The following is a 15,681-nucleotide window of genomic DNA, read 5'->3' as shown; positions in this document are numbered from 1 at the left end:
CTCGCCCTGTTCTGCATGTGGAAGGTGCTGTGACAGATGTGTTTAATGCATTTTGCATGCACCGCGCAATTGAACCAATTAGCACTGATGGCTCATGCACCAGGTCACAACTGCTGTAGTCACGCTTCTTTATGGATCTTTGTGTTGATGAAAATTATCTTCATCACTGAAATTCAGAATTTCAAGTTAGAAAAAGTAAAGTTTGATTGAGAAAGGTTGAGCATTTGGGACTCCTAAAGCATGCAAGCACTGTGGTGGTTAGCTAGCAGAAAGTACAAATCTCTGAGGCATTGCATCAGGATCAGGCAGTTTTGCTGCAAAACTGGGGCTGCCCCTCAGGGTGGGTGACATCGCCAGCCTTCTGCCTTAGGAAACAGCTAGGGTCACCAGGACCATTGTGAAATACCTTTCACTGGCAATTGCATCTAGTTAGGTGTATGCCCATTACTGTCCTAGGGAACACCATCACACATCTGTTTTTAGTATTATGGGGAACTTCTGGAGGGTCATGGAGGAAGGCAACACAGCTTCCCGCTCTTCCCACCCTTGTAGGAGGTTGTGCTAGTACTCTTTGCTAAGGAAGGGAAAAAATAAAGAAAAACAAAGGGGAAGAAATGGGTCATCAATTATACCCCTCACATTTTTCAGTTTCTCCCTAACCATCTGGCTGCATTTAAAGATAAAACCTCCTTCTGTTTCGGTTATTTTTGGGTTTTTTTCCCTTGACGAGCCGTTGTATTGCTGGCGTGCCCCACACTCGCTGCCCCCAGGGGGACCCTGCGGTGAGGGGGGGTCCTGCGGTGAGCGGGCCCGGCAGTGAGGGGCAGCCCGGCAGTGAGGGGGGGGGCGGCAGTGTGTGTGTGGGGGGCCTGTGGTGAGGGGGGGGGGGCCCAGCAGTGAGGGGGCCCTGTGATGAGGGGGCCCGGCGGTGAGGGGGGGGGCAGCGGTGAGGGGAGCCCTGCGGTGAGGGGGCCCGGCGGTGAGGGGGGGCCCGGCGGTGAGGGGGGGGCCGGCCGTGAGGGGGGCGCCGGCGCCCCCACGGACATGGCTGCTCGGTAGGGTACAACGCGCCCCTCGCTGCCAGCCGCCGCAGCAGCTTTTCCAGAAAATGCCTCAGGGTGGGACAGAACCGAGTTTACACCAAAGCGAACGGCAACGGCCGCCCGCGAGGCCGCGGTAACGGCAGCACCCGGCGGCACGCGGGGCCGGCCCCCGAGGGGCGGGGCGAGGCGCGGGGGCGATGCTGCCCCGGGAGCGGGCGGCATGGCGGGGGGCCTCGGGCCGCTGCTGCGGGGCTGCGGGCGCCGGCTGGGCGGCGGTAAGGGGCGTCGGCGCGGCCGGGGGGAGGCGGCTCGGGCGGCCGCGGCCCGGCGGGGGGGGGCAGCCGCTCCGCGGGGCCGTGAGGCGCTACGGTGGCTCTTGCGGCCGGGGGGGCGGGGGCTCGCCCTCCGGGTCTGCTGCTGTGCGCGGAGCCCTGGGCGGGCCGGGGCAGGCCTGGCGGGGGTCGGCATGCCTCCCTGTAGCCCCCGGGGAAAGCGGGGGATTGACTGCAGAGCCATGTTTGTACATGGCGGGGGGGCGGGCAGAAGCCCTTTCGGTGTAACTGTAGGTCCGAAGGCAGAACTTCTCTCACTTACTAACTTCTTAGTTTATTTCTTGGGACCGGACACTGCAGATGATTATTAATTCGTTAGTGCTGAAAGTGGTTGTAAGGGAAGTGAGTCTGTCTCATTTATTTCAGGAAACTTTATTCTTCATTCATTTATATTTTAACGTGTTTTAGAAATTGTTTAAAACCTTAAGACATTGAAAAAAGAAATCTGTCATTCTCGGTAGAGATGTTAGGGATGCAGAAAGAGAGTGTGTTTAAACGGTAATTTTGTTTGATACCTGCTTAATCACACCTCCAGTTAAATGAAAGGTGGGACAGCGGGATGTTTGTAGGATTCTGGAGACAGGACAGGTGGCGGTGGGAGCTGCCAGGGCCCGAGCACTCCTGAGCAGCCTCCCCGGGCACAGGCCTGCAGCCCTGGAGCCCTGTGTCAGCGCAGCCCTGAGCCTCCAGCCCCTGGCCCAGCTGTGCCATGAGGGGCAGCTGCGCCACCAGTCCAGCTTCTGACCCAGTCTCCTGCGTGGACTTTGGACCTGAATTACAGCCTTGTCTCTGGCCCCATCTGCTGCTGCTCCCTGACTGGACCCCCTGGGTGGACCCTGGACCTGATCATCTCCTCCACTGACGTGGGGCACTCTCAGTGGACCTTGCTTTGCTCACTTGGTTTGGGTCTGTAGGGACTGTACTCTGCTGCCGGCGAGCACCACCAGAGTGGTGGTGACCCTGGGCTCCTGGCTTACACCCTTGTAGAGGATTCCTGCTCTTGCGGCTCCCAGAAAAGAATTTCTATTAAAACTGATTTTATTTTTTTTTAAGTCTCTTTCTGTCAAGATTAAAGTCCACATGAAACTGAAAACTGAGTTTTAGTGAATAAGAGAAGTGCCTTTTTTTTAAATCTACATATATTTTGCCTTCACAAAGATGTTAATTATTGTTTACCCTCTAAGAAAATCCCTCAGACAAGAAAAAAACAACCAACCAACCAAAGCTTGTTTTGACCATAGCTGTCATGTTTTCTGAACACGTTTATTGAGAAACTCTTTCATATGTGCACTTTGATAAGTGTTCGATAATTCTTTCACTATTTTGTAGTTGCCTTTAGGCAGCAGAAATGGAAAAGCTCTGTCTCCCCACAAGCAAAGATGCCTCCTTGCGATTTTGTACCTGAAAAATACAAAGTAAGTCATACATACTGCGCTGGATTTAAGTAAGACTGCATTATTAGATTTGAGTGATAGGCTGATCTGCAATAAATAGTGCATTAAATATTATTATAAAATTTGCTTGTTTGGGCAAACACCAATTCTGTTACAACCAGGGTATAACCTCCAGATGTACCAGTGTGACAGTAGTGAAACTTATGGCTACATTGTTGATTTGAAAAACTTTTAAGGAAGAGGTAAGTGCAGAACAGCAGACTTACTTCAAAGACTGAGTTTCAGAGGTTTGTAGAACCTTCTGTGTGCCAGAATTTCTTAAAATCTTAGTTCTGTGAACAGCCACTGTAGGCAACTGTGTAATCTTTGTGATCCACTACAGCTCCATTAGTCTGGATCTTTAGAAAGCATAAACGGATACTGACTTTTATTCCGCTCAGTCCTATCCATACGAACGTATGCGGAAGATTCGTGAAAAGAATATTTCTCCTTCACTGCGAACGTATTACAAGAAGCCATTGTTGCTGCACCAAGGACATATGCAGTGGTTGTTTGATTATGAAGGACGGAGATACCTTGATCTCTTTGCTGGAATTGTCACTGTCAGTGTTGGTCATTGTCACCCGTAAGTGTGTTACTATTTGATTTATGCTATAAAATACAGGAAGCGATACCTATGTTGGTTTGGTTTTGTTCTTCATTAGTCTGTGACACTGAGCTTAAGACCAAAATATAATTCATTGAATTGTCATGTATCACTTATATTAAGGTCAGTTGCCACAGTGTTTTGAAGAATTCATTAGTTTTGTCTACTTGTTCATCCGTCTGGCGAATGGTGCAGTGTCTGCATTTTCAGGATTAATAACGGATAGGTGTGTGCATGTATGAATGCACACCTGTGTAGAATTGAATCCCTGTGTTTCTTCTTGTGCTATGTGCAGGAAAGTAACTATGGCTACCCAGAAACAGCTTGCTCGCCTGTGGCACACCACTAATATCTACATGCACCCAGCAATCCAGGAGTATGCTGAAAAGCTAACTTCTCTTTTCCCAGATCCACTTAAGGTACTTTGCTTCTTTCAGGAGCGGGGCTGGTGAAGGGGGTGTCTTTATTTATTAAATAAACAAATGAGAGCCACAATATGTATGGAGAAAAGACGTGTATGGGGACTACAAATTGTCCGATAAAGAGAATATAATGACCCTCAGGGCCTTTTCTTTCGACCCAGATGTAGGCAACCATAATATCCCAAGCCCAAGTTCTGTTTGTTCTCTCCCTCCAGTTGTCACTGTGAAGGGGCAGCATTGGCAGCTTAATAATTACTGAGGGAACTAAGATGTTGACTGTTCTTACACGTAGCCAACTTTGATTTGCTTGATCTCATGAAAACTCACAGTGAAAATTATTTGACAGTACTTTCTGTAGTGAGCTTTAATGGCATTTAAATAAATAAACCACATAAATATCATGTTTTGTATGCTCAGAAACAGGAAGAAAAGATAATTGTTTTGCTTTCAGGTAAAATAATGGTGATAAAATTGGGCTACTAGAAGAGTATGAAGCTATCGCAATCTTAAAAATGGAAGGAGAGTTAAAAATAAAATTAAAATGTAAAGCAGCTGCGTAGTTTAAGCAGTGGAGAATCTCAGTCACTTCTGAAAATGAACTTTAAAAGCATTGACAGTAGAATTTGAGCTGTTTTCAAATCTGAAAACTTGTATTCAGGATATCCTCTTAATCATCATCTGCTCCCAGTAAGCAAACTCTGCTTACCGCTTCTGTTCCACAGTTGTGTCTGTGTATGTCACTCCTAGTAACTAGCATGCAGGGACACTGTACAGCCCTTTTTATCTGTGTTAAGGTTATTTCTATTCAGTCCTGCCCAGTTTGACCCAGTGCTTTCATTTTTATTTGAATCACTGTTCCATCTTAGGAAAACCTGAAGGCTCCAACTCAATGTTACAGATTTTCTGTACTCCCACTGAGTAGATCAGCTTGATCTTAGTTCTCATCTATACTGTATAGGCAACACTAAGTTTATTGCGGTGAAGTCACCTTGTGGTAGTGATGGGTTATAGCTCATAATGTTAACAAGTTACATGCTCTGATGCCAAACAAGAAGGTTGTGCACTGTGCTGATCCTAAGCATTCTCCTGTAGGTGGTTTATCTAACCAACTGTGGGTCAGAAGCCAATGATTTGGCTATGTTCATGGCAAGGCTATATACTCGTAACTTCGACATCATCTCTTTCAGGTAATGGTGATAGATCTTTACAAAACTTATTTGTGTATGTGATCAGTGTCTATATGCCTAAACCAAGAAAAAAGAGAGGACTCTTTAACGCCAGTTCTGCTGAGGAGAATGCTATAAAATTATTTTATATGCAAAGCAGAGTAAAACAGAAGTTGAAGACTTGATACATATATTAGGACTAGGTTGCATACAAAACACAACCTGCAGTTTTTGCATTTTTTACTTAGAAAAAGGTCTGGTCTCTGTGTTCAGGGTGTGCTTTGGTGGACCGTCATTCATGGGCAGAACGGACTTCAGCAACTCCTAGTTTCTTCTGTTGTTCTATATCTGTGGTGCCCCTGTTTGTGAGGGTACAGAGCTACCTCTGGAATACTGGTGCGGTGAACCATGGCTCTGGCTGAAGGCTAACCTGGTGGAAGAATTTGTTTTGATGAGTTTGTTCTTTTGCCTTGTTTTTCTGCCAGATCCCTGAACCATAGTTCACTTCACAGGTACACAGACAGCTCTTCTGGCCTAAGAACAGAGGTGGTGCAGGGGTGAGTGCTGTATAAGGACAGTGTAAGCAGCTCTCTTTACTCTGCATCCCAGGTGGCCTCAAATATTAGAATAAAAGGCCTCGTTATGAAGAGCTGTATTTTTATGTTACTCTGTTCCACAGAACATTGGGTACCCAACTTGTTTGTATATTCTCATTAATGAACTTTTAATTTCTGTATAGAACTGGCATCAAACCAGCATGTAGTTCAATGACTGGCAGCATCTGTTGGAGAGAGCAGCAGTTCCCAAGATTCAAAGAACAGAGATGTTTGCCCTGTAGGGCTCAGGTGCTACAGCAGAACTTTTTGAGGCACTGTCTGAACTGCTGTTGGTTCCAGTCATTGTTCTCTTCTCCTTGCAAACATTACCTAATGATTTTAACATTTGAAATTTTGGGAAACCAGTACAGATGGGCAGTCTTGGATCTTCCAGAACCAGAGCAAAAAATGGCAGTAGGAATCTTCTTGGGTTTAGTGTAACCATGCAAATTTTCCCCAATAATTTGTAGCTCAGAAGCACGCCTTGTCAGAACTAATATTGCTACAGTCTCTTCTTGGAAATGAGTGGTGTTCATGTGCTTGCTTTGTTTGTACAGAGGAGCATACCATGGAGGCAGCCCTTACACGCTGGGATTGACATCTATTGGTCTTTATAAGCATGGTGTTGCCAATGGCTTTGGCTGTTCAACAGTGAGATTTTTATTATTTTTTTTAAATCATCTGGGTAACAAACAGTTTCTTTGAATATTTCAACAATTAGTATGTTTTCTGTCCTCAAAGCACTCTATGGTTCACTAACTAAACTGCAGTGTAGTTGTTCCTGCTGTGTAAGCACAAGAGCCAGAGTCCCCTTTCCTTCTCCATGTAGTCACTTCTGCTAATTTAGAGTCAGGACAGCCATAACATGCATGGTCATGATTTACAGTTCTGTAGTCATGCATGGTGCTTGCATGGAAGTCTATGAAAGGTGCAAAATAATAACGCTTGGAACCCCTTTCTCAAATTCTTTTGGCAAATTTGTGCAAAGCTGCTTTCAGCTGGTCTGAAGTAGATCCTCCCCTGGAATGAAAGAAACCAAAACCCTGTGGTGGCCCCCATTTACACAAAACAGGAGACATATCTGTTAAGGAGATCCACTGGGGATAGATGGCAACACGTTATCTCCCTGCCTTTGAACAGATGGGAATGATTTCCTGTCTGCTAGAAGCTGGCTTTGGCTACTCTGATCTGTACTGATGATAGCCAGTGCTGTGGCTGAGCTATAGGAAGGCTCCTTTATAGCAGCCTCTCAGCCTGGCTCAGTGAATGAGGTCATGTAGTAGTTGATCAGCAGTTAGGATTAGAAGGCTGGAGTTCCAAAGTTCCAGCTTGTAATTACTGTAACAGACCTGCCTGCCTCCCTGTATTCTGCAGATTTTTATCATACATTGGATTATTGAAGTACTACCAGCAACTCTAAAAATGTTGCTATGAATCTTAGATAACCAAAAGTGCTGACTAATTTAAAGAACAACACAAAGGAAATCAGCCAAGTGACTATTGCTGGAGTAGTCTAAACTTGTTGGTTCCAAAACTGTCTCTGTTCTACCATTTATTGGGAGGGAAGTTTGGTGTGATTCCACAAGTGTTCTTCAGAGAAATTGCTTGAACTAGGTATGTCCTTTGACTCTTAACAGATGCTTTTTAGGTTTTTTGATTTGTCATCCCTAAGTATGATCAAAACATCTCTTAGAAAGGTGTCATCAAATCCATAGCTATTTCTCTTATGCTTGACAGACAATGTTACCAGATGTGTTTCGTGGCATATGGGGAGGCAGCCATTGTAGAGATTCTCCAGTGCAAACTGTTCGAAAATGCAGCTGTTCTGAAGGTTGGTCAATGGCAAGAAATATTTGGCTTTTAGATTAGAGAATACTAGAGAGCTATGGAAATAGGTTATGTTTATCTCCTCAAGAAAGGTAGACCTCTAGTTAGGATTTGCAAGGGCAACCAAAGAAAATATTGCAGAGAATCTCAGGCACCTGCTTTCCACAGAGAAAAATTTGGGGCAGGTGACACCCACATCATATTGTCAGATTTCTTAAAATCCCCACCTTTTTCCAGCATTTGTCATGATCAACTGTGGAAGCTGTGGAACTCAGTTTTAGCACATCTGGAAGACCAGAAATGTTCATTGCTGTTTTCTGCTGTTTCTGAAGTTTTGACAGCTCTCCAGATTTTGTTTTGGAGTAATATGAATAGTAAGGACAACCTGAAGCCAGTGATAGGCGGAAAATCTTAAATGAGGCAAAACATACCATGCGCAGCACAATGTGAAAACTTCTCTGCTGCTCTCATTAACAGCCATGACAGTAATTTTTTTCCACTGTTTCAACAAGCATTCTTTAGTATTTCAGTTCACATGCATACATCACAGGTTTTCTTTTAGCTTTGCCCTCCGTAGTGAGTGGGAACATTAGGTGTACTAATTGCTCTGTTCTTTATTTCAGTATAGACTGATAGGCAGCTGTATCCTCCAGAATCCTCATACCTGCACTAACCTGATGATTCCTTACGTCTTATGCTGATGTTTATTAACCCTTGAGAAAATGTCTGTTTACTCTTTCGGCTGATGTAGGTGATACACAAACGCTTCCCCAGAGTTACAGCTTCCTGACCTGTATAATGTGTAACACTGTCTGGCAGCTTTGCCTTGCTGTTTTGGAACTGGCGTTCCTTAGTATAAATAGTTTAAGAGAAAGTAAGGGACACTCTCCTTTAATGTTTAGCCTTTTATTGTGTATTTGAAAGGTGGTATTTATCATGCAGTCAGATAATACTTGGTGCTTAGATGTGTCATTTCATGTTTTGAAGCTAGCTTTGTGTAATTTTAAGTAAATTTCTTTTAAACTGTTTCCCCTGTAAACAGGTGTATGTCATGCAAACAACCAGTACATTGAACAGTTCAAGGATACTCTGAATACCTGCGTGCCAAAGACAATAGCTGGATTCATCGCTGAACCAATTCAAGTAGGTAGTTTGCCACTTCTGAATTGTGATAGCACAAATAGGGTGAAACACTCAAATCTGATATTCTTTAGCTACATCCTAAACATAGACTTCTGATTTTTATTATTTTTTTGGTAATGCCTTAAACACCTTCTGTATCTGAAAGAATGGATGCAGTCTTCAAATTTCAGCTTTTGTCACTGATTTCAATGGAGCTGGAATTTTGCTTGTGAAGTTAAACAGAATTATGATTAAACATACACATTTATTCTGCATGTTGTTTAGTTTCTAATACCTTCTTCCAAATTTCATACTGCTTTTCTCTTTACTGTTTCTGTAAACCATAACTCAATCCCCCTTCCACCTCTTCCCAGCCATGTTGTCCACTATATTTTTAGGAGCTCTCCAGCAAGTGGTGGCCACAGGAGTCATTTTGTTGGTGCTTCACTGTAGTTTCAGAACTGCTGTGTATGTGGGTCTTAAATAGGAAGAATGGAGAATATATCCCAGGAACAAAAAAGGCAAGAAAAAAAGTGAGAATTGTGACAACAGAGAATATTGGAGCTGTTTTCTGGTTTTGCTATCTTCTAAGCTTTTACATATGTAAGTCTAAGAAGCCATTGCAGTCCAGGTGTAGAGTGGAATTTCTGATGCAAATGAAAACTGGCAAGGTGAACAGAAATTGAGGAAACAAACATTTTAAACAAATTAACCAAAGAAGGGATGTGAATTCTCTTGTTAACTTTGTTGATCACAGTTTCTGGGTTTCTTAGTGTGTAGGTTTTCAAGGTACTTGTTTTGGCAGTTTGTCCTTAATCGACTCTGTCTTACAGTGATGGCACAGTATGGCCTGACATTTATACCAGCACAACTAACGGAACAGCAAACTGCGCTGTGGAATGGGAATGAGTGACCTGAGCAGGAACTTTCTGAAGCAGTTCCAGTGCTGATGCCAGAAACTTGAGACAACAGTCTTGCTGTTACCTGAGGGCTGCTGCTACTTTTTTTCTTATTGTAGGATAGTCACACAGTGGAACTCCTGTTTCCTTCTCTGTTCCTGAAGACATTGTCTTTCTTGTCTTGGCAGGGTGTTAATGGAGCTGTTCAGTATCCAAGAAGTTTCTTACAGGAAGCTTACCAGCTAGTACGGGAAAGAGGGGGCATTTGTATTTCAGATGAAGTGAGTTGGGTTTTTTACGTAAGAGCTCTAGAGTTTGGGTACCTCTGAAAGTCATCTTAAAAGAGTCAAGTGAAGGCAGACTGGGAGCCTGGAAATAATCTAAATGAAATGCTACACACTTAATAGCTTAAGTTTAACACAGTGTATCTTTTCAAGTGTAGGAGCCTCCCGGTTTTTACTGCCTTTATTCTGCTATGTGGTATTCTGATTTTAGATGCAAGTAATGTTAGTAGCAGACTTCAGTCCTTACCTTTTGGGACCAGTAAATTTACACAAATATGCAGCTAATAAACGTCAGCTGTGATGTGAGGTTTGTCACAGTAACATTTCCTGTTATGACTGTTATGAGTGGTGTTGGCATACATAAGCTCTAGAAGGGAGTTGATCGCTGTACCTCTGCAAATACATTTTAGAAATAGTACCTGCTTAGCTAAAGCTATTTTGAAATAGTAGCAAACACTTCAAAGTGATGGTGATAGTACCTCAAGCATTGCAGCAGTAGAAATCAGCGATTGTGGGGTTGCATTGGAAATGTGATAAGCAACTGCATTTCCTCTCTGTTTTGAAATGGAAGTTGCAGCTCATTTGTGCATCTCGCCATGCCTAAGACATGGTGACATGTCGTCTTCTTCATACAGGAAAAACCCCGTTACAATAAACAGTATTTTGCAAAGCTGTCTGAATAAGGGTCCTAATATAAGTTGATTCTAGATGTAGTTGCAGTTCAGTGCAAATCAGTAACAACAGAAAGACAAGAAAAAGAAACCATGTTGTAAAATGTGAGAAAGTGATGGTCGTTTTCATGGATTTTTCTTTTGAAAGGTACAGACAGGGTTTGGACGGACAGGCAGCCATTTCTGGGGGTTTCAAACACATGATGTAGTCCCTGACATTGTTACTTTGGCAAAAGGAATTGGTAATGGCTTTCCAATGGCAGCTGTTGTTACAACAAAAGGTACAAGTGTTCTGTTCTGCTAAGAGTTACAACAGAGCAATTACAAAATGCACGATACAGTAATTACTTACTGGAGAGATGTGTGTTCAAACAGCTGAGCTTTATTAATAATCTTTGTCTCAATCTCTTTTGACAAATGAATTGGGTTCTTATTACTCACTTGTTTTCCTAAGTGCTGTGCTATACCAGTGCAAAGTGTTATTTAAATGGGGTCAGTTGTATAACTGAAGCAGGGATGACCTTGTGAGTCATTGGTAGAGCTGGTAATAGATCCTGCAAATTCTCACTGAATTCACTGTTTCACTAATCGATGTACTGAAACACATAAGGCAGCATGTTAGCCAACTACTTGATTCATACAAATGACTGGCTGAATCTAGTGAAGAAAACTTGTAGAAGGCTGTTTAAGGGGACAACAGCATATGTAAGAAGTGTGACTTTTTTAAAAAAAGTCTGTTGTCTAGCAGATGCTAAAAGTATAGGTTTTGGAAATAGTAATATTTTGCACAGACTAATTGCAGGGGGGAAAAAAACCTTCCTATGGCATTGTCTCCAGCAGAATCAGTGTTAAAGCACAGCAAATTTAACTTAACAGTTAAGTTAAAGCAGATAAGTACTGTTACCAAACATAAGGCACCTGTAAGAGTAATCAGTGTTGTTCTTTTTCTTTTAGAGATTGCAAGTTCCTTGGCTCAAAACCTTCACTTTAATACATTTGGAGGAAGCCCTTTGGCCTGCGTAGTCGGAGCTGCAGTTCTTGATGTAGGGTGAACGTTGTATAAATTTATATATCTCACAGTTTTTCTTGTAAGAAAAGATGAGAAATGTTTACATTTATTTTTACTATAAAGTTATACGTGGTCAATTTTTTAAACTGTATGAAACACATAAACATATGCAGGTATTGTGCATAAATGGCCAATGTGCCCCATGTATAGGAAAAACTCCTGATTAGTTCCATTGCAAAATTTGCATCCCTCTAGCAAGAATAGGAGTCCTCTAATCATGTTTTCAGAATCATCTTTCATTTTGTCCCTTATGTTCTTTGCTTTATTAATAGAAATGTAGGAAAGCATTTTCTCAAAAGCCTTAGCTAACTTTGTCATAGGACTATGCAAATCCTCAGCTAAACCACATTTATTCTCTGGCATATGTGCTTAACAAAATTGTTTTACCTCCACAGCTTTTACCTTATACCTAAAAACCCTTAACAGCCAGATAGTTAAAAATGTTTAAGGTCAGAATTCCTTTCAAAAAAAAATGCCTCATGACAAAGACAATAGAAAAATTTGCAATATATTTCACTTAATAGCCAGCAGAAAATCAGTCCGTGGGCAGTAGGTCACCATTTAATTAGTCTTTACCATATACAGATCATTTGTCCTTGAATCTCACTTTATTACAGCAGATACTTTTTCTATTCCTGTTACTTTCCTGAGTGTTTTGGGGCTTTTTAAAAACTGTTCTGTAAAATGGCTGATCACATAACTGATTTTGAAAAAACAGTTGCAAATAAGAAAGCCTGAACCCATGTTTTGGGTTTCTTTGGCTGTGGAGTAACATGGAGCCTGGATCTGAAGTTAAGTCGAAGGAGGTTGTCACAGTCAGGAAGAAAAAAAATTGAGTTAAAAGAAAAGAAAAAGGAGAAACACCCACTTTAACTACTGCAATTGTATTTTTTGTTTTTTTCATGTCAATTTTCTTACGTTAGATACTAATTTCATAAAATGGTTTGTGCGTGTCAGTGTCAGTCTGGCTGCATGTCAGAACTATATTAAGGAGAGTAGGTTAAGTAACAAAAAAAAGATTGTGATTAAAAAGCATGGTGTTGATTAATCTAATTAAAACACTCAAGTTGTTCCCAAAAAGGCTGCCTAGTATACGTAGGTATGCCTTGTCAAATTATGTCCTTCTCGTGATACCGAGAAAGAATTAAAATATTTCTGGTAAGATTTTGAAAATAATGCTGTGGTCAGGTATTTTTCAGTTATGACTATATGTGAGTGTGAATTACTGGATTACGTTTATGGAGTAATAAGGAAAATGTGAAAAACACCACAGCAACGTCGAAATACTATGTTCAATTGTACTGTGATACCGTTAAGAGGACTGTAAGAGAAGAAAAATGTAAGAACCATAGTGGTGAAGGAACACAGTCTGCAAGGAAGTGAAATAAACATGTAATCAAGCTGAATATGGATTAACTGTATTGGAAGCTTTTCCTGCAACACATAGTACATCATTTTAAACAGGCTATTGAAGAAGATGGTCTACAAAAAAACAGTGAGGATGTGGGAACATACATGCTGCTCGAGTTGGCTAAATTACGGGATAAATTTGAGATTGTTGGAGATGTCCGTGGCAAGGGACTTATGATTGGAGTAGAAATGGTGACAGATAAGGTTAGTGATTTACTTATATTCCTTTCAATTTACAGTGCCATCAAAAGTTTTATCTCATTTTATTTCAGTTGAAATAATGGGAAGATTTTCTATTAAAAAACAGCTAGTGAAGTGACAAAACACTGCTGTGGCTAAAAATGAGCCAGAACGTTCCAGCATTTCAAATATTTCACAAGTTTTGAGTAAGCAGTGACTTGGGTACCTTAACTGTATAAAGCCATCTTAAAAAGCAGGTGAATTATTCAGTTAATGCTTTCAGCCAGAGATGGGGGTAAGATTTATTGGAGAGACTGGAATATACATGTTTTTCATAGAACTGATTTAGCGTATCCAAGTGAAATGTGATGTTTGCTTCCCTTAGGACAGTCGCCACCCTCTTCCAGCTGAAGAAATTGATCAGATCTGGGAGGACTGTAAAGACATGGGAGTTCTGATCGGCAGAGGAGGACTGTACAGTCAGGTACCAAACCTCTGGTTATACATAAACTGTATTTATTTCCTGTCCGAGTTAACTTCAGTTTAGTAAATAAACTAGAAAACATATACTCCTAGGAACTATCTCTGTTAAATTTTGCTTATTTTATAAATTGGGCAGGAGCAGTTTGATTCTTTTCAAGTATGCTGAACTAGCTCTAAGCTTGGAGTTTTCCTTTAGAAGGACAACTTCCCCTGGAAAGCGATGTACTATAGCCTATGTAAATTAGAAGAATATTCAGGCTTGCTAAGTCTTGGCTGCTCTTCAGGTTATTCCCTGACCTGTGGGTACAGAACAAGTTTGGTTTTGCTAGTTCTTTTAGCCTGGAGAGCTGGTAACATTCTGCCTATATAGGCAATTAAAACAGAGTTGTTAACAGCAAGTTCAGCAACGCAGCACTGAAGTGAGAGTCGCACGTGAATAGGCATTAGTCCACACCAGCTGAAGATGCAGCATGCTGTGCGAAGCGCGCCCTGTCACCAGCCTTCTTACAGCAGTGAGCTAACAGCAGAGAATTGCCTGAGGGCTGGTCGGGTCAGTGAAGCTCTCTGACACAGAGGAAGCAGCTTTTGCATGAGATGAACAGACAGTGGCTAAAATAAATAGGACATGGCATCGTTCACCTCATTGATTCTTCTGCAAGTCACAGACCAGAACATGGGTAGCAGGCTGCACCTCACAAGTGTGGTAAAATGCAATTTCTGTCTTACAAGAGTGCTGTTTGTGTCAGTGTTCACTTCATTTGGGGCTGTGCATGGAATAATAAGACCATTATTCCACTCTTGCTGCATCAACTGCTGTGGTATGATAACAGAAAAATTTAAACTGAAAGATTAAGAATCTTACGGAATATAATTACTCTTGGAAACATCATAATATTGATCATGCATTTGGACGTAAGGACCTACCTTCTTGACAGGTTAAACTATGCATATATCCCTTCCTGATCAACATACATTCAAGCTATAGTGTGTATATATATATATGTATACACTAATATATACCCTAACTGAAAGTTGGCATTCAGTGATTCTTTCATAATACGCTCTCTTAGAAGCCTTAAAAAAAGCCTGTAATACAACAGCAAATCAGCTGATGCAGTGCAAGAGGCTGCTACTCTCAGTAGAGATTTCTTTTTCCCTGCGGCAAAGTTACCAGAAAGGAAAATACATCTATGCCTCTGTTCTTAGTACAATCCCATCTAAGGTTTTACACTAGCGCTGTCTGGAGTAAGAGCTGCAAGCGTGACCTGCTCTAGTCAGGTCTCTTTTGGAGGCAGTTGCTTTGTCACAGGAGTCAAGTGGGGAATTGGATGTAGTCAAGTCCAAAATTGCCCCACTTCGGAGTGCATTTATCAGAAGCCTCAGTCCCTGCTCTGCTGTTCTCCTCCTACATTACCATTTCTCATGCTTCTGGTTAGATTCTTTTAGGCAGAAGGTGAGTGCTGACCTAGATAGGCTGCTAGAAACAATGTCCTTTCCGTACAATTTTAAGGATTTCTTTGTCTTTTTTTTCCCTCTATCAGACATTTAGAATTAAACCTCCTATGTGCATTACTAAAAAGGATGTCGACTTTGCTGTGGAAGTATTTCATACTGCTTTACAGAGACACATGGAAAGAGCAGCTGCAAAATAGGCTTGTTTCCTTACATGAGACACATACAGAACCCCTGATACTTGCCATCCTGGCTCAGCACTGTCTACACTGGATGAGAAAATCATAAGATGAAGATTAAACACTTGTTTGTAAGAGCACAGATCAGTGTTTAATAAAGAATATGCTCTAATCAGTTTTGTAACCGTGTAGTTCAGGTGTACAGTGGTGGTCTGTATTAATCTGCACACCTGTTCTACCATCAGCATAAAAAGCCCCGACCGGATTAACTGGGTATCAGATGAAAGGTGAACATATGTCTGTCTTTTCATCTCGGAAATTCATATCAAAAATTGGAACACTGTTTGGACTTTTCCCCGTGGGGTTGGTACCAGCATGGCAGGGGACTGCCTCCTGCTGCCCTGGCTGTGGGCCCTTCCACCACGCCGTGCACTGCCAGTTTGGGTGTTGCAGAGCTGACTGGGACTGGTGCAGGGTAGTCCCTGATGGCTTTCCACAGTGGTCAC

At 42.1% G+C, this 15,681-nt stretch overlaps 1 protein-coding gene across 3 annotated transcripts; it reads left to right on the top strand.

Annotated features, from left to right (window-relative positions):
- The first annotated feature begins 1,253 nt into the window (after positions 1-1,253).
- AGXT2 (alanine--glyoxylate aminotransferase 2) lies at positions 1,254-15,347 on the top strand. Of its 3 annotated transcripts, XM_055698941.1 has the most exons (14): positions 1,254-1,318; positions 2,705-2,790; positions 3,210-3,394; positions 3,711-3,834; positions 4,930-5,024; positions 6,157-6,250; positions 7,337-7,430; positions 8,469-8,569; positions 9,636-9,728; positions 10,551-10,683; positions 11,357-11,445; positions 12,936-13,085; positions 13,447-13,545; positions 15,086-15,347. In XM_055698941.1, exons 1-14 carry the CDS (start codon positions 1,264-1,266, stop codon positions 15,194-15,196), a joined length of 1,509 nt encoding a protein of 502 aa, XP_055554916.1. In that variant the 5' UTR covers positions 1,254-1,263; the 3' UTR covers positions 15,197-15,347. The 3 variants fall into 3 exon arrangements, with proteins under 3 accessions (XP_055554916.1, XP_055554917.1, XP_055554918.1); XM_055698942.1 differs by lacking the exon at positions 9,636-9,728; XM_055698943.1 differs by lacking the exons at positions 4,930-5,024; positions 6,157-6,250.
- The last annotated feature ends 334 nt before the right edge of the window (positions 15,348-15,681 follow it).

The sequence above is a fragment of the Falco cherrug genome, chromosome Z (genome assembly GCF_023634085.1).
Source record: "Falco cherrug isolate bFalChe1 chromosome Z, bFalChe1.pri, whole genome shotgun sequence".
Classification (NCBI taxonomy): Eukaryota; Metazoa; Chordata; class Aves; order Falconiformes; family Falconidae; genus Falco; species Falco cherrug.
The sequence above is the reverse complement of the archived record's forward strand: the minus strand, read 5'-3'. Positions and strand labels throughout refer to the sequence as shown.